Genomic DNA, 26715 nt, shown 5'->3' on the forward strand with positions numbered 1-26715 from the left:
AAATATGCAGAAAAGTAGAAGGATATAGTTCTGCTGTGTAGTTTCTTGGGCTGTGAAATAAAGTCAGGGCTTCTTAATCATTTGCCTGTTGTTCTTTTCAAATTTATAGTATGCACCCCATCCTATAAGACTGATTTCAAAAGCAAAATTTATAAGAAAAGCTTTAAAAATCACTTATTTAGAATAAGATTCCGATAATGATAGCTCTTCAGAACAAAGCAGAGAACCTGAAAATAATGTGGAATTCTGAAAACAGTGGCCACAGAACTTCTGTGTTAAAACCTAGTATCTTCTTATTAGATATTTTCTGCTCAATATGTAATCCCTTAATTTTATCCCAAATGTAAAGAAGCAGAACATCTGGGGATGAGGCCCAGAAATCAGCCTTTAACACATCCCTCAGCTACTTCAAGTGCTTACTCCAAATGAATGTTTGTATAATTCCAACGCTTGTAAAGAGCTTCACCAACCTTCATTAACCTGTAATTTCTTAGTAAGATTTTTTTTTGGTTTCTCAGCTAAGAGGAGATCAGAAGTGGTTTACTTATAAAAACTAAATGGGAAATTGAGGCAAGTACCAAGTCATCTTAATGATGACTGAGACCATGCTGGGCTTTTTTTTCTTTAAGTTTTACCTCTTATTATAACATTGCTTGTACAGTAAAATTTTAGATGCAGTTCTAAGTGACCTAAAAAAGGCAAGGAATTATGTATATTTTAGGCAACTCTGACTAGGTATACATACTCCTTCAAAATCACCATGTACTCAAAATCACTCAATACTCAATAATGACCTATATGGGAAAAGAATCGAAATAAAAAAAGAGAAAAAGAGAGAGTGTGGGTCCATGTGCATGTATAACTGATTCACTTTGCTATACACCTGGCACTAACACAACATTGTAAATGAACTAACCTCCAATAAAAATTTAATAAATAAATTATCATGCAGGCAAAGTGTTAAAAGATTAACAGAATGATAAATGGCTGATTGATGACTTGGATGATATTTGATTGCTTGACTGTATCGTGATGGGACTTTAGGAATCAATAAGCCCCTCAGCGAGCAATGACTTTGTCAAAGGAGTTTTGACCCACTTTGAAATGTGTAAGAATGTGGTGTGACCACAAAAGGTATTTTATTCCAGTGTAAGCAAAATCATCCTGAAGGGAAGGATGAAAAGCATTCATGAAACCAGGTGGCTGAATCCAGTCTTAAGAAATTCATAGAGAAACTCTGCCCTAATCTTTCAATAAACGTCAAAAACTATGATTGCTAGTGCCTATCAATAGAAACTAGAAGTAGAAGTAATAGTCACTACAGACATCTTGCCACCCTCCTCCCCTTTCCCACAGGCAGAGAATGCCCACTCATGGATTTTGTGTTAAATGTTTGGTTTCACTTAATAGTCTCAAATGTATGTAAAGATTAATTTTGTTTCTTTTTCATTTGTTTATGTGGTCAAATCAAAAATTCCCTGAACAGAAAACCCATTTATATCTGTTAGTTCAGCTTCTTTGGATGTCAGGTTAGAACTTGACAGTCTGCTGTGCCTTTTTGACAGATTTGCAAAAAGAAAAAAAGAAAATCATTGTCCAGTTATCTATAAATTCTCATATCAAACATGTGGTTTGGATCTAACTTGTACTATAACAAATGGACTTTGCAGGTGTCTTGAGGAGAGGGAAAACACTGGTAACAAGTAAGGTATCTTTGATCTGATGCTGTTACTGCTGAAACTACAACCATAAGGGGTCCTACAATTTCAGCATTGTATCAGTCTACTTCTCTTGACTCGATAACTTGGTAAAAAGAGCACTGACTGGGACTTCCCTGGCAGCCAGGAGTAAGACGCCATACTTCCAATGCATGGGGTTAATTTTACTTCTGAATGTATTTGAGCATATATTAGTGAACATAAGTTTACTTATGAACTTTAATTTTACTTATGAACATATTTGGTCATATCGAACATAAAGAATGGATGGACAAGTTAGCATATAGAATAATAATACTTTAAAAACATCACATGAACTCTGTGTCCAGTGAGAGGAAATCCAGATCACAAAGCAGGACACTTTTTATTGCTTTTCCAGTGATGGCTTTTAAATACTACGTAGTAAACTGGTGTCAATTAATAGAGTACAGCTCTGTCTGTCTCATTTCTTTAACAGCTGCTTTGCAAACACGTTTTTTTGTGTATGGCCATTTTAGCAGTTAACTTTATTTTTTTTCAGAAGAAATACACAGGTGATTGTAGCATAAAACTAGTTTATAGAGTTTGTCATAGTGAAAGAATGGTACAACTCAAAGGATAAAGCTCACACTTTGCTTTCAGAACTCACAGATCTTCTCTTTGTAGCTTTCTGGCTCCTGTGCAAGATGTCAGAGGAGAGTAAACATATTAAATATAAAGTAGCAGAAAATTCCTTTTATCTTTTAGAATAAAACTGGAAAGTCACTTCCTTATTAATCTAGTTTTGTAGTATAAGACAAGACAGGTAGAAAAAAAACGCTCTCCATATTGTCTTTGAATTAAAGACTAAAAAACTTCATTATTTTCTATTTATTCCATTTCTGTCAATAAGCAGACACACATAAATTATAGTTGTTTGTTTATGTTGTTTTAATCTACTGAAATTAGAGATACATTTCACATGGACTGGTCTTTCAGGCTCTGAAATCAGTGTCAGCTCTATCTATCTTCATTAAACTTTTTGAGTTACAATTGTATGATTGCCAACTTCTACTTAAAGTGATAAATCTAAGAGATTTTTCCATTCTCAATCTGAAATTATTGTACAGATTCCCTCTGTTTCTTGATACTGTTTTCATGTGAAATTTTACATGATTTTCAATGGAACAGGTTTTGAAAACCTGGGAAAATATTAATGTATCTTTGAGAAGAAATGAATTACCCTTTATTTTTTTAATGATAATAAATTAAAATTTGCCATCATTTCTAAGAAGAAATAATTCAGGGACTTTTTTCTGGTTTAAAACTAAAGGCAAGTTTATTATAAAATAGAGAAATTTATTTTTACATCATCATGAGAAAATACTATTAACATTTTTTATTTTTCCTAAGCAGGCATACATTTTTTAAAAAATGGATTGCCATTACGTATCATATTTTATAACCTGCTATTTTCACTTAACTATGAAATAAATTTTTTCAACTATGCCATGAATTATATATTCCCTTAAACTTTATTGTTCTTGGTTGTATAGTACTTCTCAGAGAGATGTATCATAATTTATTTAACAGAGCCTCTATAATTGGATATTTATCTGTTTCTAAATTGTTTCTATTTTAAATAAAGCTACAGTAGACATCTGGATGCCTGTCTTCTCACTAGTTTTAGATAAAATCCAAAAAGTGAAGTTGCTGGGCCAGTTGATATAAACACTCATACTGCCAAATTGCTCTCTGGAAAGGTAGTACTAATTTAAAATTGCTACTGTTCCAGTCCTTGGCAAATCTGTGTACTCTGTTTTTAAATATTAGTCATATTGATAGCAAAAGTATCCAGATTTAATTTGTGTCTGTTTGATGACTAATGAAATTGAGCATTTTTTTTCTCTTTTGTTTGGGGAGCAGATAGAAGTTGTTGGTTTATAATATGTAATTTTTCTCTAGTTAATTCCTAGTCATATTCTTTGTGCAGTTGTCTCTTGGTGTGCCTTAATTTCTTTTACTTTTTTAAGCCCAAATATTGATTTGAGGTGAAATATAGTAGGAAAAACATAATAGAAAAGTCTTTCTTTGGCATGAAACATCAAAATGTAATATTTTATGGAAATAATAGCTTTTGTTGTAAACTTTCTACAAGGAACATTAGTTTATGAGTTTTTTATTCTCATGAGTATACTACCGTTTTTAGTGGGTTTTTTTCACTCTGTAAATATAAATGAAGTTCTAGAATATTCTTAGAATTGAATATGTTCTTTCTGTTAATATACCTTTAAGGATCTTTATCTTTAAAGTCAATACTCTTCAGATGATCACAAGTCTAAACGCGTAGAGAATCAGGGTTTGGACTTAAAATAATGTGCTTTTGGGATTTAGAATTAAAGTAAGGGTAAATGGCAGATGTAGTTGTTTGTCACTTTAAACAAACAAACTAATAAATAAAAGGGAAGAGGAAGGGAATGAAAGACCATTTCCTTACCAGCAATCACACAGTTTATTGTCTAGGAAATAAAAAAGAAGAAAACAGAAAGTAAGAAAAAGAAAAAAGAAAAGAGCCAGTTTTGTGTACTGTCGAGCACACAGATGTTCCACTTGGCAGCCACACAGGACTAGGCAGGATCAGGGTTTGTGCAGACGTAGAATGTGAGGCTTCTTTGTTGGAGACAAAGTGTTGCCTGTGGTGGGAATTGCGGCAGTGATGGGAAAGTATCGTGATGTATTGTTGGATTACTGTGATTTTCAATAGAGACAGCACATTAAAGTAACTTTGTGGGCAGTGGATTGTTCCAGCCAAGCCTGGCTAATAACACGCTCATCTTGGCAAACTCTGTTGAAAAGGTAGAAGAGCTGGCGTAGGTTTGTGGTCATGGAGCCTGTTCCTTTCTTGGGCATCAGAATTCCTTTTGCAAGCACTAGTTTTTAACAACCAATTTGTTTCACATCATCCCACAAAAGAGTTTGTGAGTGTAAAGTTAGAACTGTAACCAGCTTTTCAAATGGAAGTCTTCCGTTTTTGGATAATTACTGAACTAGTCTGTTTCTGAATTGTTGTAGAAAATATCTTTTTAATTGAGTTGCTTCTTCTCAACCCACTGGATCATTTGGGATGAGCTTTTGTTACAAAATAGAAGGTGCATGGCTTACATGTTTTACATTTTAGCAATCTCTTTGTGTATAGCTGGAGTGTGTTTTTGTTTAAACATAAATACTACATTGTGAAATGCTTGGACCATGTGTTTTAAATCTAATCATTAGAAAGCAAAAGTGAGTATATAATTTGCTTGCCAGTGTTTTCTGTCCTGATTTTCCATATGGTTTGCCTGAAATAGAACGATTACCTTAGATGTTAACTGTATTTTAAGGTTAACATTTAATCTTGAAGGATTGATATTGAATTTTTTGTTGTTGTTCCTTCCTTCCCCCTGTTTATGTTAAATATCATATTGGGTGAGTTTTTATGAACTTTTAATTGCTTGTATAAAATCTGAATGAGAATGCAAAGGAAATTTTTTTTAAAGTAGTAAAGACTAGTATCTTTAAGAAACCCCTAACTAAATAGGGTTGTTGAATGAGAGATTGAACTAGTGTGTACATGAAGGTTCATGGAGATTCAACTTGTATATTCATAGACTTTGTCAGAACCATAGATACCTACCTAGTCAACTCTTTCTTTTGGCAAAAAACATCAACTCTCTTTTGGAGACCCAGAGAAATTAACCAGGAATATTCTCTTTGTTAATGAGGTGTCAGAACCTGATTGTAATGCTCTTAATTCTCCTGTCTTAGTCCTCTCTTGTACATCTTTCAGTCTCGTCAAATCAAAGAATGTTCATTTACTACTCTTGAACGATTCATCAGATATGTTTTTTACCTTCAAGAAACATAAGCATACACTCATTAAAACTTATTGATAATGAAAGACTTAATAATTTAAGATAATACTAGAAGCTGTATCTCAAAGCAGTACTTTAAAGGCCAAAGGAACTGTGCAAACAATAATTATCCTTGAAACTCAGTAAAAGAATATATGTCTTTAGGCTGTCAAGGAAAATCTTTTTCATAGAAGTTGAGTTTTGAGGTAGGTCTGGATTTTCTTGTCTGCCTCACTGGTGAATTCCCACTCATTCTCTAAAATTTAACATAACTTTCAGTTCTTCTCCTTATGGGTTTCCTGACATTTTTCCCCCTAAGAGAATTCTCTGCATTAATTTACCTCTTGTATGGACTTCCCTGGTGGCTAAGATGGTAAAGTGTCTGCCTACAATGCGGAAGACCTGGGTTCGAGACCTGGGTTCGATCCCTGGGTTGGGAAGATCCTCTGGAGAAGGAAATGGCCTCTAGTATAAATGACCTCTAACCTCTAGTATAGTGTTCCACATTTCACTGTTGGGCCAAGGATGAGGTATGGGCAGATGGGGAGGAGGGAATATTTTAGGGAAAGGAAGCAGGAAAAAGGAACTCCTCATGGGAGATCAATTACCCAAAGCATAATGACTCACTTTGAACTAATATAAAGTGGCTCAGCAGTAAAGAATCCTGTAAGGCAGGAAACATGGGTCCCATCTCTGGGTCAGGAAGATCCCCTGCAGAAGGGAATGGCAACCCACTCTGGTATTATTGTCTGGAAAATCCCATGAACAGAGGAGCCTGGTGGACTGCAGTCTGTGGGGTCGCAAAAGAGTCGGACAGAACCGAGCAAATAAACAGCAAAATTTCTTGAGATCACAGATTTATTCTTCATACCCTGAATACCTCCTTGGCATATAATGGCAATAAATATGTTTCAAATAAGTTTAACATTTGCATATACTCACACAAATGAGAATTCATAATAACACATTGTTATGTACTGAACTGTCTTCCCCAAATTCATATTTTGAAGCCCTGGTTCCCATTATGACTATATAGGGCCTATGAGGAGGTAATAAAGGTTAAGTGAGATCAGGATGAGGTTAAGGCATTAAGGGTTAGGTGGGGTTAGTATCCAGTGGGATTGGTGTCCTTATAAAAGTGTTAGGGGAAACACACTGACTGAAACTGCCCACCCAGTCCAGGGGCCATAGTAACTATTAATATTTGCATGAGTTATTTGACGGCAGGAGGGTCTAGTAAGGAACGTGGAACAAACAAGCCACCACCAACCAGAAGAGTAGAGGAAAGGTCAAAAGGAAACCCCACATATCTTACTACGTCCCAGAATCCTTCTCACTGGTATCTCTCTTGGCTGAGCAATGCATGTGCCACCAGGAAGGACCCTGAATCAGAGTGATAGGTCAGACCCCAAAACTAATCCCATCGCCATAAAACCCGAGACTGTGAGCCACGTGGCAGAGCAGTAGTCCGGGGTGCCCTTGCCTACCTGTTCTCCACCTGGGCACCCCTTCCCAGTAAAGTCTCTTGCTTTGTCAGTATGTGTTTCTCCTCAGACAGCTCATTTCCATGTGTTAGGCAAAAGCTCCATTTAGGGCCCTGGAAGGGGTCCCCCTTCCTGCAACAAAAGGAGGGGGAGACGCGTGAGTCCTCTCTTGCTGTGTGCAAGAGCACAGCAGTCTGCAAGCTGAGAGAGAGTCTTCCAGAGGCCAGATCAGCCAGAACCTTGACCTTGAACTTCAGGCCTCCAGAACTGTGAGAAAATGAATTCCTGATGTTTGAACACCTAGTTTTGTTGCAGCAGCCCAAACACACTAGTATGCACTTCCGTAAACAAATGTAGGAGCAGACATTGTTTTAGAAAATCTCAGAAGCCATGCCTCCCCAGATCCCACCACACATCTCTGAAAACTTTTGTCAACCGCTGTCTATCTTCATAAGAATCTGACTCCATTTCCAAGGCAGTTTGCCAGCCCAGAGGACCTTGCAGCCAGGCTCTGCCAATTATAACAGGAAGTAGATGACTCTGCACTGGCATAAATTGTTTGTTAAAACAAGAATACAAGCGGTGTATTAAAAGGTTCAGCCAGGTTCTACTGTGATCCTGGATGAAGTGTAACCAAGACACGCAGCGTTATCAGTAGGATTAGATCTTTGAGCCTGGATTGTGGTGTGCCAACACTGGTGTATCTGTGCAACACCCTTGCCCACGGATAAATTCCTACTTAGCACTTCAGTCCTCCACACCCAGCGTCTTTCCATCCTCATCTCCTGCAATTCACTTTCCGAAGAGTAGCCAGAATGATCTTAAAAACAAATTTGGTGGCGCATTTCCCCACACCCTTTCCATTGGCATCTGAGGCACTATGGGTGGCCTGCTCCCTGCCTTCCTGTCCACCATATGACTCCTCCCAGTGTCCCTGTCACTGGGTGCTCTCCAGCCACAGTGGCCTTCTCTAGACATGCCAACTTGTCCTTGCCTTTGAGCCTTTGAATTCACTGTGCCTCTGCCTGAAAGGCTCTGCCCCCATCTTTACACAGCTGGCCCCTGATTTACCATTCTGGGCTCCACTGAAATGTCACTCTTCAGAGATTCCTTCCTTCACCATCCCATTATATGTCTCCTCTCTATAATACCACTTTATTTTAATTTTCTGCATAGCTCTTACTCCTGTCTGATTTGTTTATTTGTCTTTTCCTTCCTACCACAACATAAGCTCCATGAGCCAAAGAACACTGGAACCTTGTCTTTCTTGTTGGTTACTCCAGCATGTGGAAGAGTGCCTGCCACAGATGGGCCTTTAAGAAATATTTGTCAAATGAATGAAGCAATGAACAAACTGACAGGTTGGAGCCCCAGGTCCCTGGCAAGCACTCATGTGGGCCGCCTTTCTCAGGGTTCATATACTGTTCTTGTATCCTTAGTCATAGGAGTCTTGCTACCCACAGAAAGGCCATTTAGGGCCTAGGAACACACTTCTTCATCAAGAGTCCAGCTGCTTATCCAGTAGATAAGCAATCAACATCCATCAAAAGTTAAACCTAATTTCTTTGAGCCGGAGGTCTTTGAAAACTGTTTTTGTCTACCGATGTCTATCCCTAGATCAACCCACGTGCCAAATCAGCTTACCGGCCCCAGTGAGCCTTACAGCCAGGCCTGCGTTACTTGTAACGGAACAAGTTATATGCCTGACCTATCACTTTGTTAAAGCAAGGCCTGTCCAAACTAGACTCACACTGAACGCTTCCTCTGTCCTTTATTTGCATTCTCTTGGACATCTTCTCAGCAGTCCTAGGAGGTAGATACTGTGGTGATTACCTTTTTACAATAAAGATAAACTTGCCCAGCATTACATAATGATCATAGAATTGTTTGCATAAGATGAGTAAATTGGGTAACAAAATTGTTTTTAGACACTGTCAGTGTGTTATCGTGGTCCTAATTATCACTGAACAATAAACCAATAAACAGTGGCTTTCTTTAGCTGTTAAAAGGAAACAATTACTTTTTTTAAATTGGAAGCAAAAAAAAAAAAAAAATCTTCAACTGGCTGAGCAGAAGCCTCTGGTCACTGTGCAGTCACATTCCTGTTCTGCCAGGAAGGACCCAGCGATCAGGCAGCATGTGCAGCATCCTATAACCCACTGACAACATGCAGGCTGCTCTCAGGACTTTGAATAAATCTGTGTGGCATTGAGACTGGAGCTCAGTTAAGACACATATGACTGGTGGTGGAATGCACTGGGGTCAAATGTAGACTCCCAGTTTGCAGAACCAGTTGTAGAAGTTTTGTGCAGCACTTGAGACTACATATTCACTCGTGTGTGTGTGTGTGTGTGCGCGTGCGCGCGTGCTCAATCACTTAGTCGTGTCCGACTCTTTGTGATTCCACAGACTGTAGGTCGCTAGGCTCCTCTGTCTGTGAGATTTCCCAGGCAAGAATACTGGAGTGGGTTGCCATTTCCTTCTCCAGTGTATTGATTATAGTCTTCCACAGATGTGATCAAATGCCTGTTACGTATAGTGTATCACGGTGTTACAAAGTAGAGGTTTAAAAGTATCACATTAACAAATTTATTAAAGAGAGGACCATAGGTAACAGGAAATGGTAGCTGTATTTGGCTTATTTGTCACTTTTCTCACTTGTATCCAAGCAGAAGTGAAGTGAAAGTGAAAGCCACTCAAGTCATGTCTGACTGTGACCCCATGGATTATACAGTCCATGGAATTCTCCAGGTCAGAATACTGGAGTGGATAGCCTTTCCCTTCTCCAGGGGATCTTCCCAACCCAGGGATCAAACCCAGGTCTCCTACATTGCAGGGAGATTCTTTACCAGCTGAGCCACAAGGGAAGCCCATCCAAGCAGAGGGAAGTGACAAGTAGAAAGGGTAAAATATCTTTGTTTTTTGTGCTCAATTAAGTGTGTATTGTATCTGAAACAAAATTTAGCTGGCCATCTGGCAAGCTGTCAAGAAGCATGATTTAGTTTTAAATTCAAACCAGAGGAGTAAGTTAATTGTGCCTAACAGATCTTGCTATCCAGAACTAAGTCCAGGCACCAAAGGAGGTGGTAAGTCATTAATGAGAGTAACTGTACTTCATGCTCTGAAAGAGTTAAGTACTGAAAGGTACACTAAAAATTGATTTAAAATTTTTTACTGCATACCCGGCCTACCTTCTGTTTGGCTGCTCTTTCTTTAACTTGCTTTCCAGCTTTTGTGCTTCCTGATGGTGGGAGACCTAATAAGTATTTTGAGTCATAGACTCATAAAATTTTATAAATGAAAGGAATTTTGGAAGTCATCTAATTCAGCCCTTACTAATTCAAACTCCATCGTGAGATGACCATGCTCATCTGACCACAGTGCTCATCTGTCATGAAAATTCCCTGTGATTTCCTCTAGTAATGCACAAAACAACCAGTTCCCCTTCCAGCCAACCCTGTTAGAAGTTCTTCCTCATATTAAAGCTGAATCTTCCATAAATCTGCCATCCCCTATAACTTCTAACTATTTTTCTTATTTCTGCTTTCTTGGAGGCATACAAAATAGATGCACAAAATAAATATTGTGACCTCTTTAGTATTAAAGACTTCCAAATTCTTTAGACAGGTATAAGATCCTTTTCTACTTTTGTTCAAACTGCTCCTTCCCTTAATTTTTCATTTACATACTACAAGATTCTTTGACTGTCTTCTTTCCAAACAGATGACAATTCCCTAGATGTGGTCAGAAAAGTGAAAGGAGACTGGACTTTTTATGTGGGAAATATAATGTGGAACCTGTGCTTTGCTGTTGTTTAGTCGCTAAGTCATGTCCAGCTCTTTTGCAACCCTGTGGGCTGTAGCCCTTCAGGCTCCTCTGTCCATGAAATTCTCCGGACAAGAATAGTGGAGTGAGTAAAAAGCTATTCCATTCTCCAGAGGATCTTGCTGACACAGGTATTGAACCCAGGTCTCCTGCATTGCAGATAGGTTCTTTACCATCTGAGCCCTCAGGGAAGCCCCTTGTTTAGAGAGAAATACATATTATTAATCTCTTCAGTTTCATAATAGGAAAGCAACTTTGCTTATCTCATATTTGATATGTAAAATGTGCAGGTCTAACTTTGACTTTCTATGTAATGTCTGCACTGCATGCACTTGTTAGGGCAACTAAAGCTTGAACTGACCAAGATTCAGCTCGGTCCCTTGACTGCCATGAACCATTTATCTGGAGTTTGACTGAGACAGAGACTCAGAGAATGTCTGAGAACTCATGAATACTCATAAATACTCAGAGAACTTACCAATACTGTAGCCAATGCTTTTCAAACCAGACTCATTTGAGAAGTTTTTCCTAAATGTGCATGAATCTCCAGCTCCACCCTACTGATTTGGATGGTATAGGTCTGGGTTAGACCCCAGGCATCAGTATTTTTATAAAAAAAGGAAAGAAAAAAACTGTAAAAAGCTTCCACAGCCAATTGATTGTGTTTTGCCTCTCAGCTCTGACTCCCTGCAGAGTTATCAAGTCTGTCCCTGTAAATTATAAAGTAACTTCTGGATTTTATTATCCTCATCCCTCAGCCCCAAACTCAGACTCAAAGAATGCCTTCAGTCAGTTTTGTCTTCCTTTTGTTTCTTTTGTATATATTGAAGGCTGCTGTCAGACTTGTCCATTTGAGCGATGTTCTAGTTTATATTTGAAATTATTATCCTTTTAGTTATCTGTTACACTTTATATTATATATAAGAATCAGTGTAATGAATTTCATAATACCTATTATTTATTGAGTATGTACTATGTGCCATAATGTGTTAAGCATCTCAGCAGCTTTACCAAGTGTTATATACTCACTTCACAGCTAAGTAAGCAGTCCAAGATTTTCAAGGTGGCTCCGTGGTAAAGAATACACCTGCCAACGCAGGAGATGCAGGAGGCGGGGATTCAATCCCCAGGTCGGGAAGATCCTCTGGAATAGGAAGTAACAACACTCAGTATTCTTGCCTGAAAAATTCCATAGACAGAGGAGCCTGGCAGGCTATAGTCCATGGGATCTCAGAGTCGGACATGACTGAGCAACTGAGCACTGAGCACTCAGGCAAGCAGTCCATACGAGCTAAGTGTCTCATACTCAGTCATGGTCAAATCTAGACCTTTCTATGACATTTTAAAACTCATATTCCTTCCTCTGCTGGACCCTGACTAAACTTATCTCTGACAATAAAAGTATACATTTTCTTCTCTCATAAAACAAAACTTGTATACCACAAGGTATATCCTTTTTTTGCTTAGATGCTCTAATTCTAGTTCCAGCTTTGATCTAATGTTAGTTATCAGCATATCTCAGGTACCTGAAGGCATTTATTCCTTCTGTTTCCTTTGGATTTTTTTGTCCTTCCAAATATATATATTCTTTTTTTATTGCATATGTATATTCTGACTAGCAACACATTTTTTTTTTTTTCAAAAATAAAAATAGACTCTATATAGTCATTAGGTTTTAGGATATTTCTTTCCCTAATTTCTTGACACATCTTATTTTGCTAACTCTAAGAAAAGTTTATAACTATCATTATTTATGCTATATGTAATATATTACATTGTATGCATGTTCCACATTATTAAAAAGTGAAATATTTTATTGGAAGTTTAAAAATGTTTCATTTCATAAAATAAATCAATGTTTGAACAAGAGATAAAAGCTTGTTTGTGGTACTAACTAGCAAGGCAAGGTTAAAAAGCGTTTGGTTTAAGGGAAAAACAAAATCATACATTTATCGTAGAGTTGCAGAAAAAGATTAAATTCCAGGATGATTGCAATTTGAGGAAGTACATTTTAGCATTATGAACAATAATTTAAATTTTAATCAGTTGAATTATTGGAGTTATAATTATTGGACTTATAGAAAGCTAGCACTTTCTACCTTTATTTTTTAACTGTGGCTGTTGTGCTTGATAAGACAGAATAGTTAGTATGGTGGTGAGTCAATCTCATAGGCATCCTACAAACTGAGCAGAAAGAAGCAGCAGACTAGAAACACAGTCAAAGAAACCCAGTGGATGGCATTTGAAAAAAGGAGACACATCTGAAATATACCAAAGAGCCTGCATATACAATTTTACTTATTTTATTTAAGACTATAATAATATCATGTGTAGCTAATAAAAAGCCTTAACATTTTGCATTTTGTACGTATATTGAATCAGTTTTGCACTCAGTAGCTCTCGGCACTGTATGAGTTTTCAAGCACTCTAAGTTGTATAAAAGTAGAATAAAATCATTGAACTGCAGAAGACCTTAGGTCTATTCTAAGATTATGCTTTTCAAAGATGGGGAAGTTGATGCCCAGAGAGTTCAATTAAAGGAGAACACAATACACACATCCCTTCACGCTCCTGTGCAGGCACTCTCCCTTACAGATGCGTGCACGGGCACACACATGCAAAGTGTGGCTTCACAGAGAGGCCAGCATTACTGTGAATGTTTGTACGAATTAGAAAAAACAAATAGGGAGTAATTAAACCATTAAAGATATCTTAGCTGTTTCTCTCCAAAAAAGAAAAGAAAATTTTACTCCCAAAGTATTAAAACTTTAAAATAACAAATCACAAGAAAATCAGGAAAAGTTCTAAAATATTTTAACTTGTTGGGATGAAAACATAGATGGTTAATGATTTGAAAACAACTGTTCTTGAAATCTCTGTGAACTTTGATTATAGTAAGGCAGCTAAATTGACTTCCAAAGGCAGAATTCCTTACGAAATTCTCTTTGGATACTGAGATTCAATCCAAGACTTGTATTTGTCGACTTTGTATTATTTAATTTATGTATATCAAAGAACTAGTCAAGACACTGTCTCTATTTTAAGTCTATGAGAACCGTCAGCAGCCTGCACTGACAGATGTTAAAGAATGTCTGTGGAAAGAATGTCAAAACCCCCTCCAAAGGAAAGTTTTTAAACCATGTCCTTAATACAGAAATGCAAAACCAGATTTAATTGCCCTTTTCCTAAACAGCTCAGACATGCAGACTCACTTACTGCAGCATATGGTCTGCGAAAGTGCACATTGGAAGAGAGCAGTTGTGGTGGAGCCTGAGATTGAATCCGTTTAGGCTGGAATTCACAAAGATCCAGCAGAGGCAAGCGTTCAAAGTTAAAGAAACACATTGACCAGTGAAAACATGGGCTATTTTCATTTTGAACGTACTCATTGGAGACGTCCTATTCGCTTTCAAGACAGCAGTACTCAACGGTTCTAATATGAAATACAGCATTTCTGAAAAACTAATATCTAAGGTTTTTTTTTCCTCCTAATTAAAAAAGGGTATAAAAAATAGACAACCTTGCATGAAGTCATTCAGGTTTTTTTTATATATATATATAATTTATTATTTGTTACCACTGAAAGTAACCATTTTTCTAATTAAAACAATTACTTGGGTGACAGCAACATGGTTTACATTTTATTTCAAAGGGATGACATTATGAGACTACATGAAGTAGTAACTTCTTATCACTCCCAAAGGGATTAGGTTTACAGTTCTTGGAAGAAGTCAAGGTAATTGAGAACTGAAGAAAAGGAAGAGGAAAAAAAATCTGTAAATCGTCTTATACAACTTTGTGGTATTGGCAAATGACTTCATGTATCTTAATTTTCTACCTATAACGTGGAGTAAGCTATCTTTACAGGGAATTTTGTTTTAACCTCTAAATATCTAAAAGACAGTTCAATTGCTATGTGTCTAGTACAGTGTCACACAGATATGAGGGAAAATATAAAAGGTAACAGAATGGAAAGAAACACATGAGAAGTTAGAAATGGCAAGCATGGATTTGATGGTTTAGTCTTGCTGGAATCTAATTAGGAATAGCTATTTATTATAACAAATTACTTCAAAGTGCTATTTTTCTGGTAAAACCAGCGTTTCTGTCAGTGATTATGCTTATATATTTGTAAGACAAGTATTTTACTATTTTTATTGTCAATTTGAAGTTGTCTACAGTTGCACTGTCAAGCGGCTGTTTAAATTTAATTCAAATTACATAAAATTAGAAAATTGGTTCCTCTCCACATTAGTTATATTTCAAGTGTTCCATGACCACATTATATAGAATGTTTCTGTCATTATAGAAAGTTATGTTTTGGAATTGTTGATGTTTTAATTAAGTTTTATCAATGTATTCCATTGAAAGTCAAGAAGATAAATTGTATAATTTTGGGTAGTAGGTATGTATGCCAGTGTTCTTAGTCACTCAGTCATGTCCAACTCTGGGCAACCCCATGGACTGAAGCCCACCAGGCACCTCTGTCCATGGGTATTCTCCAGGCAAGAATACTGGAGTGGGTTGCCATTTCCTTCTCCAGGGGGTCTTCCTGACCCAGGGATCGAACCTGGGTTTCCTGCATTGCAGGCAGATTCTTTACCAGCTTAGCTAGGAGGGAAGCCGAGTTTTATCAACGTATTCCATTGAAAGCCAAGAAGATAAATTGTATATTTATAGACATCAGGTATAGAGGAGACTGATCTCCTCCCAGTACAAAGAATAAGCAAAAGTTGAAGCCGTAAAGAAGATACATTTAACCCATGTGTGTGTGTCTGCATGCCAAGTCACTGCAGTTGTGTCCGACTCTTTGCAACCCCATGGACTATAACCCCCTAGGCTCCTCTGTCCATGGGATTCTCCAGGCAAGAATACTGGAGTGGGTTGTCATGCCCTTCTGCATGATATCTTCCTGACCCAGGGGTCGAACCTACATCTCTTACAGGTTGAAATTGGCATGTGGGTTCTTTACCACTAGAGCCACCGGGGAAGCCCTTAACCCATGTAGCAAGACACAAAAATGAAATGACGGTGTTGCTTATGACAGTGTGATTTTTCTGAAATTGTGAACAACTCTTGGTAACATTCTGGACAAAATCAGTCTTCCCTTAATTTACATTGTAATCTCATTCTTGAAAATATAGTGTTCACTTAAACTCTTATTTTTAAAAAAAACAACCTATAAAAAATATTTAGCAGACAGAGTTCCAGGCTTAGATCATTGCAAGCAGATTTTTCACCGCTGTCAATGGCTAGTAGGACAGCTCTTGCATGGAAGAGTTCCTTGCATTACACAATGTCTCCATCCCATCCATGCCTGCTAGATGTCAGCCTGATCTTTGTGACAACCAAACAGCACCTCTGAACATTTCCAATACATCTTGATATAAATATTTGGTATAAATATTCAAGATGGTAGCCTCCTTCAACTTCTTAAGATTGTCATCTTAAGCCTATTCTTTTGTTGCATACATATTTTAATTTAATTTTTCCCATGTTTTTTATTTTTTAATTAAAGTGAGGAACCTCTTGATGAACGTGAAAGAAGAGAATGAAAAAGTTGGCTCAAAGCTCAACATTCAGAAAACTAAGATCATGGCATCTGGTCCCATCACTTCATGGCAAATAGATGGGGAAACAGTGGCTTACTTTATTTTGGGGGGCTCCAAAATCACTGCAAATTGTGATTGCAGCCATGAAATTAAAAGACGCTTACTCCTTGGAAGGAAAGTTATGACCAATCTAACAGCATATTAAAAAGCAGAGACATTACTTTGCCAACGAAGTTCCATCTACTTAAGGCTATGGTTTTTCCAGTAGTCATGTATGGATGTGAGAGTTGAACTATAAAGAAAGCTGAGCTCCAAAGAATTTGTGCTTTTGAACTGTAGTGTTCGAGAAGACTCTTTAGAGTCCCTTGGACTGCAAGGAGATCCAACCAGTCCATCCTAAAGGAAATCAGTCCTGAATATTCTTTGGAAGGACTGATGTTGAAGTTGAAACTCCAGTACTTTGGCCACCTGATGCAAAGAACTGACTCATTTGAAAAGACCCTGATGCTGGGAAAGATTGAAGGCAGGAGGAGAAGGGGACAACAGAGGCTGAGATGGTTGGATGACATCACCGACTCAGAGGACATGACTTTGGGTAAACTCCAGGAGTTGGTGATGGACAGGGAGGCCTGGCATGCTGCAGTCCATGGGGTTGCAAAGAGTCGGATGCAACTGAGCAACTGAACTGAACTGATAATTAACAATATTGTATTAGTTTCTGGTATACAGCAAAGTGATTCAGTTATATATTTTTTCTTATTCTTTTTCATTATAGTTTATTGTAAGATATTGAATATAGTTCTCTATACAGTAGGACCATGTTGTTTATTTATTTTACATCCAGTGTTCTTGCCTGGAAAATCCCATGGAGGGAGGAGCCTGGTAGGCTGCAGTCCATTGGGTTGCGAAGAGTCAGACATGACTGAGCGACTTCACTTTCATTTTTCACTTTCATGCATTGGAGAAGGAAATGGCAACCCACTCCAGTGTTCTTGCCTGGAGAATCCCAGGGACGGGGGAGCCTGGTGGGCTGCCGTCTATGGGATCACACAGAGTCGGACACGACTGAAGTGACTTAGCAGCAGCAGCAGCAGTTTGTATCTACTAATCCCAAACTCTTAATTTATACCTCCTCCCTACCCTGTTCCATATTTTTTTAATTGAAAATATTGTGCTGCTGTGCACCTAATTCTCTTTAAGACTTGTCCTTATTCATTCATAATAGGGTTAGACTTACGGAAGTGACCAGGGGTAATAAAAGAAAAATTCCATCTTTCCTTACATATGCTGTGAACTTTTGTCTTATTTACACTAGAAAATGAGGCTGTGGTAGAGGTTGGCTGTCCCACTTACAGCTGTGTGGCTGCAAGCAGTGGCCCGGTGAGCTTGTTGCCTGAAGTCCTAAGTCTCCTTAAGAAACACACTGGAAATAAAACAACAGAAATAATTATAAGGCCATGTTGTCGTGTAGATAGAATGAGAACCCATTCCTTTTACCTCAAAAACTATTTATTGTTGTTGTTCATTGATTGTTGTTGGACACAACATACCTCAGCCGTGTCCAGCTCTTTGCAACCCCATGGACTGCAGCACGCCAGGCTTCCCGGTCCTTCACCATCTCTGCAGTTTGCTGAAACTCATGTCCATTGAGTCGATGATGCCATCCAACCATCTCATCCTCTGTTACCCCCTTCTCCTCCTGCCAGCAATCTTTCCCAGCATCAGAGTCTTTACCCATGAATTGACTCTTTTCATAAGGTGACTAGAGATTGGAGCTTCAGCTTCAGCATCAGTCCTTGCAGTGAACATCCAGGGTTAATTTCCTTTCGGTCTGACTGGTTTGATCTTGCTGTCCAAGGGGGTTTTGGAGTCTTCTCCCAGCACCACAGTTCGAAAGCATCAACTCTTCGGCACTCAGCCTTCTTTGTGGTCCAACTCCACATTTGTACACGACTACTGGAAAAACCATAGCTTTGACTCTCCAGACCTTTGTTGGCAAAACAATGTTTGAATACACTCTCTAGGTTTGTTATAGCTTTTCTTCCAAGGAGCAAGCATCTTTTAATTTCCTGGCTGCAGTCACTGTCCACAGTGATTTTGAAGCCCAAGAAAATAAAATCTGTCACTGTTTCCACTTTTTCCCCTTCTATTTTCCATGAAGTGATGGGACTGGATGCCATGATCTTAGGGTATTTTTTTTACTGTTGAGTTTTAAGCCAGCTTTTTCACTCTCCTCTTTCGCCCTCTTTGAGAGGCTCTTTAGTTCCTCTTCATTTTCTGCCATTAGAGTGGTATCATCTGCATATCTGTTTCTCCCAACAATCTTAATTCCAGTTTGTGATTCACCTAGCCTGGCATTTCACATGATGTACTCTGCATATAAGTTAAATAAGCAGGGTGACAATATACAGCTTTGTCGTACTCCTTTCCCAATTATATTATATAATTATATTATATCCAGAAATATAAACAGACTTAAAATCTAGAACAGAACTTCTTAATCAAAATGGATTAAAGATCTCAACGTAAGACCAGAAACTATAAAACTCCTAGAGGAGAACATAGGCAAAACACTCTCTGACATACATCACAGCAGGATCCTCTATGACCCACCTCCCAGAATATTGGAAATAAAAGCAAAAATAAACAAATGGGACCTAAAAAAAAAAAAAAAGAACTTCTTAATCTTAGAGGTCCGTAGATGACCTTCAGGTAATCTGTGAACCTCTTGAAATTGTACCCCAGTTATATTTATGGGCATTTGTGTGACTTTTAGAAGGAAGAGTCCACTGATAAAATAAAAGAATGAGGGAAAACTGATTAAAAGAATAATTTTTTGTGCGTGCATGCTTAGTAGTGTTTGACTCTTTGTGACCCCATGCACCCCATGGACATGCCAAGGCTCCTCTGTCCATGGAATTTTCCAGGCAAGAATATGGGAATGGTTTGCCATTTCCTCCTTCAGGGGATCTTCCCAAGCCAAGGATCAAACCTGTGTTTCTTGCATCTCCTGCATTGGCAGGTAGATTCTTTACCAACTGTGCCTCCTTGGAAGTCCAAAAGAAGAATAAAACCTCATTATAGAGAAGGGCTTCCCTGGTGGCTCAGATGGTAACGAATCCTCCTACAATGCAAGAGACCCAGGTTCAATCCCTGAGTCAGGAAGATCCCCTGGAGAAGGGAATGGCAACCCACTCCAGCATTCTTGCCTGGAGAATTCCAGGGACAGAGGAGTCTGGCGGGCTACAGTTCATGGGGTCACAAAGAGTCAGACATGACCAAGTGACTAAGACACATAGAAGACAGAGGAAGTCGAGTCAGTTCTATAAAGAAAGGGATATTTGACAGGTTCGAAGTTAAGTCTGCTATTGAAATGGTCAATTTTAAAAGAAGAAGAAAAATTATGAACCTATTGAAAGGATCATCTTCCCCTTCCAAGAAATAGTTATGTGCTAAAAATAGATTCACTGAACTCCATCAAGAATTAAGGAGTGGTAGGAGAAGGTAAAATTAGACAGCTCTGCCTGCCCCTCAGTGTTCATTGAGCCCCTGTCAAAAAGAACACTAGAGTGGATGAGTCACTGTGACCCTTCTGTGACTCACCATATATTTCTACTTTGTTGTTTTCAGGTATAATATAGCTAAGGCAGGGAAGTGTGGACCATTAAATGTGGCGTGAATGTGGTGTGTAGTTCTGTGAGTTTTACTTGCTTTTGTTCAGTGCTAGTTTGCCTCACATCCTCAAAAGAAATTCAACATTCATTTTAAATAATTTTTTTCTTTTTGGTAGGACATTTATAATGTATTTTAAGAGAGGAATGTTTATACTATTAAAATAAGTAAGATTTGAATCAAAGCAAATTATTGAAAGAAAACTCATCCCCAAAGCTTACTGTCTGTAGAAATCCTTTAACTGATTTAATTATAACTTGAAATTATATCTGGGAGTGTTCTTATTTTTTTTCTGGTAGTCATAATTTTTTTAATTGGAGTATAGTTGCTTTACACTGCTGACGTTTCTGATGTATAGCAAAGTGAATCAGCCTTACATCTACCTATATCCCTTGAGACTGTTCTTGTACCCTCCATCATGCCAAAGCTGGAACATCTGCTGTCACTGGGTTTGTTTTGATGGTGATGGTGGTGGTAGTGTTGGTGATTGATGATGGCAGCCAACATTTATTGAGCATGTATAAGGACTTGGCAGGTGTGTTAACTCATTTTATGCTCATAGTAACCTGAAAGTGAAGTCACTCAGTCCTGTCCGACTCTTTGTGACTCCATGGGCTGTAGCCTGCCAGGCTCCTCCATCCATGGGATTTTCTGGGCAAGAATAATGGAGTGGGTTGCTGTTTCCTTCTCCAGAGGATCTTCCTGACCCAGGGATCAAACATGGGTCTCCCGCACTGCAGGCCGACTCTACTGTCTGAGACACCAGTTCAGTTAAGTTCAGTCGCTCAGTCGCGTCTGACTCTTTGCAACTCCATGAACTGCAGCACTCCAGGCCTCCCTGTCCATCACCAACTCCTGGAGTTTACCCAGACTCATATCCATTGAGTCGGTGATGCCATCCAACCATCTCATCCTCTGTTGACCCCTTCTCCTCCTGCCCTCAATCTTTCCCAGCATCAGGGTCTTTTCAAATGAGTCAGCCCTTCGCATCAGGTGGCCAAAGTATTGGAGTTTCAGGTTCAACATCAGTCCTTCCAGTGAACACCTAGGACTAATCTCCTTTGGAATGGACTGGTTGGATCTCCTTGCAGTCCAAGGGACTCTAAAGAGTCTTCTCCAACACCACGGTTCAAAAGCATCAATTCTTCGGTGCTCAGCTTTCTTTACAGTCCAACTCTCACATCCATATATGACTACTGGAAAAACCATAGCCTTGAGTAGATGGACCTTTGTTGACAAAGTAATGTCTCTGCTTTTTAATATGCTGTCTAGGTTGGTTACAGCTTGCCTTCCAAGGAGTAAGCGTCTTTTAATTTTATGGCTGTGATCACCATCTGCAGTGGTTTTGGAGCCCCCCAAAATAAAGTCAGCCACTGTTTCCACTGTTTCCCCATCTATTTGCCATGAAGTGATGGGACCAGATGCCATGATCTTTGTTTTCTGGATGTTGAGCTTTAAGCCAACTTTTTAACTCTCCTCTTTCATTTTCAACAAGAGGCTCTTTAGTTCTTCACTTTCTGCCATAAGGGTGGTATCATCTGCATATCTGAGGTTATTGATGTTTCTCCTGGCAATCTTGATTCTAGCGTGTGCTTCTTCCAGCCCAGTGTTTCTCATGATGCACTCTGCATAGAAGTTAAATAAGCATGGTGACAATATACAGCCTTGATGTACGCCTATTCCTATTTGGAACCAGTCTGTTGTTCCATGTCCATTTCTAACTGTTGCTTCCTGACCTGCATATAGGTTTCTCAAGAGGCAGGTCAGGTGGTCTGGTATTCTCATCTCTTTCAGAATTTTCCATAGTTTATTGTGATCCACACAGTCAAAGGCTTTGGCATAGTCAGTAAAGCAGAAGTAGATGTTTTTCTTGAACTCTCTTGCTTTTTCGATGATCCAGCAGATATTGGCAATTTGATCTCTGGTTTCTCTGCCTTTTTTAAAACCAGGTTGAACATCTGGAAGTTCACCTGGAAGTTCGTCTGGTGTCATCTGAGACACTAGGGAAACCCATAATTATTATTTCAATTTTACAAATGAGGAAACTGAAATAGAGATGAAGTAACTAGCTCAGAGCTGCATGTTTAGGGGTGGAGCTGGGCATGTTTCTAATCATCTGGCTCCAGAGTCTACAGTCTTCACCACCTCATTGCATTTTCTGGATATTTATACTTAGGCCAAAATCTTTGACTAAAAGGAGCATTTGGAAACTGTATGAGCAATGCAGTCTTGGGGAAGGAGTGTACTGGCATATTTATTTTAAATCTTGTTATGTGAAACAATGGAAACCCAAATGGGAAGACTAAGTGGTATAAGTGATTATCAAAGACTGCAGTACTGGAGGGTCACCTCAAATTACATTGGCGGAAATGGAGTTCTCTGAAATATATCAGTCATTTCTTTACTTCCCTCTAATGAAGTATTTCAAACTTAAAGCAAGGATAAACTCCACGTTAATGGTGTGGCTGCTGTTCCTGTGAGTGAGGACTACCAACCTTTCTGCATCCTGGGTTTCTCAGAGGGAACCGTCTGTGTGTGCGAGAGTCAGTCCCGCCCCAGTGGTCACCAGGCTTTGTTCAAGGGACTCTCTTAAGGCGCGTTTCTCCTTTCTATGCTGTCATTGCCTGGCTTTATTTTATTTGGTTAGTCTAAATTACTCATCCTGAGGTTTGTTGGTTTTGTCATCACTTGTGGAGAACATCTGTTACTCTGAAAGGCTGTTCACGGCGGCTGCAAAGTGCGTCAGAGGTCCTCGTTTTACTGGCCCTTTGTATGTATGTTGGATGCCGTGCGTTGTATATAATACAGGTGGTTCTAGGCCAGATTTTTCTCAAATGCTGATCAGAGAAGACTACATCTGCTTACCTGGGGAGCTTTAAAAAGGCAAATTCCCCTGCAGCCCCTCCCTAGGTGAGCACTGAAGAATTCAGGATGTGAAAAATCTCAGCATACTGGCCCCAGATCACTGAGATGCCTGTGGAAGGAATGATTTCAATGAGCCCCAACACTTGAATCTTCCCATACGTAGAAAAGTAGAAAGCACTAAATTCCTTAACTTTTGAGATAATCTGGTTTTCTTAATTCATAAAAATACTTTTGATGTTCAGACTACCCACCCTTTGTTGCAAACTTCTGTATAACCTGACTCCTCCCCTCTCCTTGCCCCTCCATGCCCCCGCCTCCTCAGAGCAGTTCTCTCAGGGTTACCTGAAATGCTGTCTCCCAGGCGTGAAGTCCTAAAAATTCCCACCGAATGAAACATAACTCTTAACAACAAAAAAAGCAAATTCCTGAGTCCCACCCCAGATCTGCCAACTCACTCTCTGGGGTTGCTTCCTCATGTGCATTTTTAAGGAGCACTGCGGTTGCTTCTGGTGTGTGAAATGTATAGGTCTCCTCTGGGTACTATGAGAGGGATGGATGAGATAAAAGCCCTGCCCTTAATGAGCTATGGTCTGCTAGGGAAGATGACACATAGAAATAATGCACAGGGAAAAGTAAGTACCATAAAAGTAGAAACAGCTACTTCCAGACAACTGAAGTCAGAGAATCTTCTAGAGGTGTTTTTGTTGTTGTTGTTCAGTGCACAGTGTGGGTGATTCTTGATTCATTCAGCACACGTAAAGGCCTGCAGCTCACTTTTCATTTCTGGTACCAACTCACTGGGTAGCTTCTTGAATTTCCATACTTTTTAGAGATGAATGCAAAACTTTCATATTATTAAAGGCTCCCCCACCTAAACATAGGGACAGTTTTGCTTTCCATAAACTACCAAGCGTACTGGACACTCGTGGTATTTCTGATTTTATTTTTGTAACAGGAGATTGCTAACATTTACAAGACACAGGACTGTCTCCACTGAGAGCTGCCCCTTCCGTGTGACTATGCCCAGATAGCGTGTCCCAAGTGTTTGTGCGTGTTCAACTCTTTTCATTAAAAGAAAAAAAATCACTGTTCCCCTTTATCACGGTCAGTTTATTATCTAACTCCGAACAATGGAAGAAGAAAACTAACATTTAATAACCACAGTGCACCAGGCTCTGTGCCAGGCAGACTTCAGGGAGGTTGAGGAAATGAGCCAGGCCACACAGCTGCTAAAGCCAAGAGAATGGAGCATCTAGACTGTCGATGAGGTGGTGGCTTTTGTCAGCAAGTGTCTTGTTAATTTGTTGACATACATTTGCGTTCCTGCTGCTTTGGCCCTGGAAGGATGCAGATGTAAACACAGTGACAAATCTTAGGGAGCATTTGATCTAATGAGAAACCAGAGGTTTACACAGATAACCAATAGAGGTGAGTGAAGGGCACTAACATTTGTGCTTACTTGGCTACGCTGTCTTTCTTGGGAATTCCAGTCACAGAATCGACATTCTGATAAGGAGAATGTCGAAACTCTCAAGGCCTGCGTTTGATACATTCTACCTGGATACCTGGGAACCAACAGGATTTTTTCATAAGGAAGGTCCAAGCAGTGCGGCAGTGCAAAAGGCAAAGAGAAGTAGGATGGGAATTTCTGTTTTCTAAGAGTATAAAGCCAGGCCTTGCTATTCTAGGATATCTCTTCAGTTTTTTTAAACAAAGAAGTATGATCTGTGCCATCACATGCACACACCCACGTACATATATATAAATATACATATAGAAAGACTAGGAAGTGTGACTGACGTTGTGATTTTTCTAATTTTACAGAAGGACATTTTGTTCTCTAATCAGAAAGAAAAATGACTTAGAAAAAAGCCAAATAACCTACAGGTTTACTTGATGAATCACCTATAAATTCCTCCAGAATACCTAATCAAACATTATGTGGAGGCTATTCACTGTATGGTCTACCAAAATCATTTTCTCTTTTTGGGAGAACTCTGTTTCTTCATTTTCTGTTTATATAAAATTATTTTAATTTTAAAATTACCTTAGAGCACTTGAGGTGTATATGTAGATGTTTTTAAGAAAGAGTTGAGATTTTCATTCAGTAGCAATATTTTCACTCTCTGTACCTTTTCGTAATGTTGATATTAAGCTCTTAAAATGATTGATCAAGGAAGAAAGCTAAATGAGCATCAGTTTTCACTTGGGATTGTGAAATACTTGAATATTTTTATTTTTACCAAATGGAGCCATCATACATTGTGGGGCCAGCGTTATATTTTAATTACAGTGCAGTCAATCCCCTATAGTAAGTATTTTGTAGTGAGACTTTTTTCCATTTTGTTTTTCAAAGAAGATACTAATTTTAGAAGACAAAATGTTTCTGAAAACATTTTTTCCCCTTGATACTCTTTGACTTTAAAAATGAATGACATTAAAATAAATGTCAGTTTCAAGGACCAACTTGTTTGAATTTCAGTCTGGAATACATTTTCATTTCAGTTATAAAATCTTTAAAGGTGACTTTAACATAAAAATTCTGATACAACTAAATAACTTTTCTGTCAGAAACAACTATTTCCCTGATACTACTGTTAATTTCCTTATCTGGAGCCAACACAAATTAGAATTAGAACTTGAGTTTGATTTTAGTTGTTCATTTTATGATATGAAGAATTAATGGCATTTTTTTCTTACTATTTAGGAAATACCAGAAAGGAACCAGAGTCCGGCTGCGACTATTAGATCTTGAACTTACATCCAGGTTCCTGGGAGCGACAACAGATACAACCATCCTAGAGGCTGAAGCAGTTCTGTTAGGACTCCAGGAGAGTAAAGACTCAAAATCAAAAGAGGAACGTCGGGAAAATAAATGAACTTTGCTGAGTGCATTCACTCCTTTTATGTTGAATGCAGATATTCAAGAACACAATTAGACAATTATGAATAAATGATTAGAAAAAGACATGGTAAATGAAAGCTATAATTATAGCTCTTATTTGTTAGAATTTTCTTTAGCTGTATCTCCCCTCCCCCTGTTTTTATGCCCGTTCTTTCCTTTTATTGGGAAAGCATAAACTGTACTGAGAAATTCTGTCATTCAATAAATATGTTTTGAGTGTTCACTATGTGTATGCCACTGTTCTAAATACAAAAGAAACAGTGGTAAACAAATCAGATGAAATTGCTTGCCTGTTAGGGCTTACCTTTGGCTGGGGAAATTGACAAGTAAGTAAAATAAATAGCATGTTAGATGGTGATGAGTGCTAAGGACAAAAATACAGCAGAAGGGGCAGAGGATCTGAATAGACGTTTTTCCGAAAAAGACATACAGATGGCCAAGAGTTACATGAGAAGGTGCTCAGCATCAGGGAAATGAGTCAAACCACGAGATCCCACCTCACACCTGTTAGAATGGCTGTCATCAGAAGGCAAGAAGTAACAAGGGTTGGCGAGAATGTAGAATTTTAAAAGGGAACCCTGGTGCACTAGTTACTGGAATGTCAATTGGTGCAGCCACAATGGAAAACATTATGGAGGTTCCTCAAAAAATGAAAAATAGAATTATCACATGATACAACAGTTCCACTTTTATGGGTATTTCCAAAGAAAATGAAAACATTAACTCAAAAAGACATGCACCTCTGTGTTCATGGCAGCATCATTTACAATAGCTGAAGGTACGGAAGCAACTCAAGTGTACCAGTGGGAGAATGGATAAAGAAACTCCTCTGTCTCTGCAGGAGAC

At 38.6% G+C, this 26715-nt stretch overlaps 1 protein-coding gene across 1 annotated transcript in view; it reads left to right on the forward strand.

The window, feature by feature from the left end:
- The window catches only part of MRPS28 (mitochondrial ribosomal protein S28), a 102253-nt gene extending 76163 nt beyond the window's left edge, over positions 1–26090 (forward strand). The window contains exon 3 of the mRNA XM_005898574.2: positions 25672–26090. Coding sequence (XP_005898636.2) covers positions 25672–25843 — 172 coding nt within the window. The 3' untranslated portion in view covers positions 25844–26090. The remainder of the gene's footprint in view (positions 1–25671) is intronic.
- Positions 26091–26715: the final 625 nt, after the last annotated feature.

The sequence above is a fragment of the Bos mutus genome, chromosome 14, assembly GCF_027580195.1.
Source record: "Bos mutus isolate GX-2022 chromosome 14, NWIPB_WYAK_1.1, whole genome shotgun sequence".
In the NCBI taxonomy this organism is placed as follows: domain Eukaryota; kingdom Metazoa; phylum Chordata; class Mammalia; order Artiodactyla; family Bovidae; genus Bos; species Bos mutus.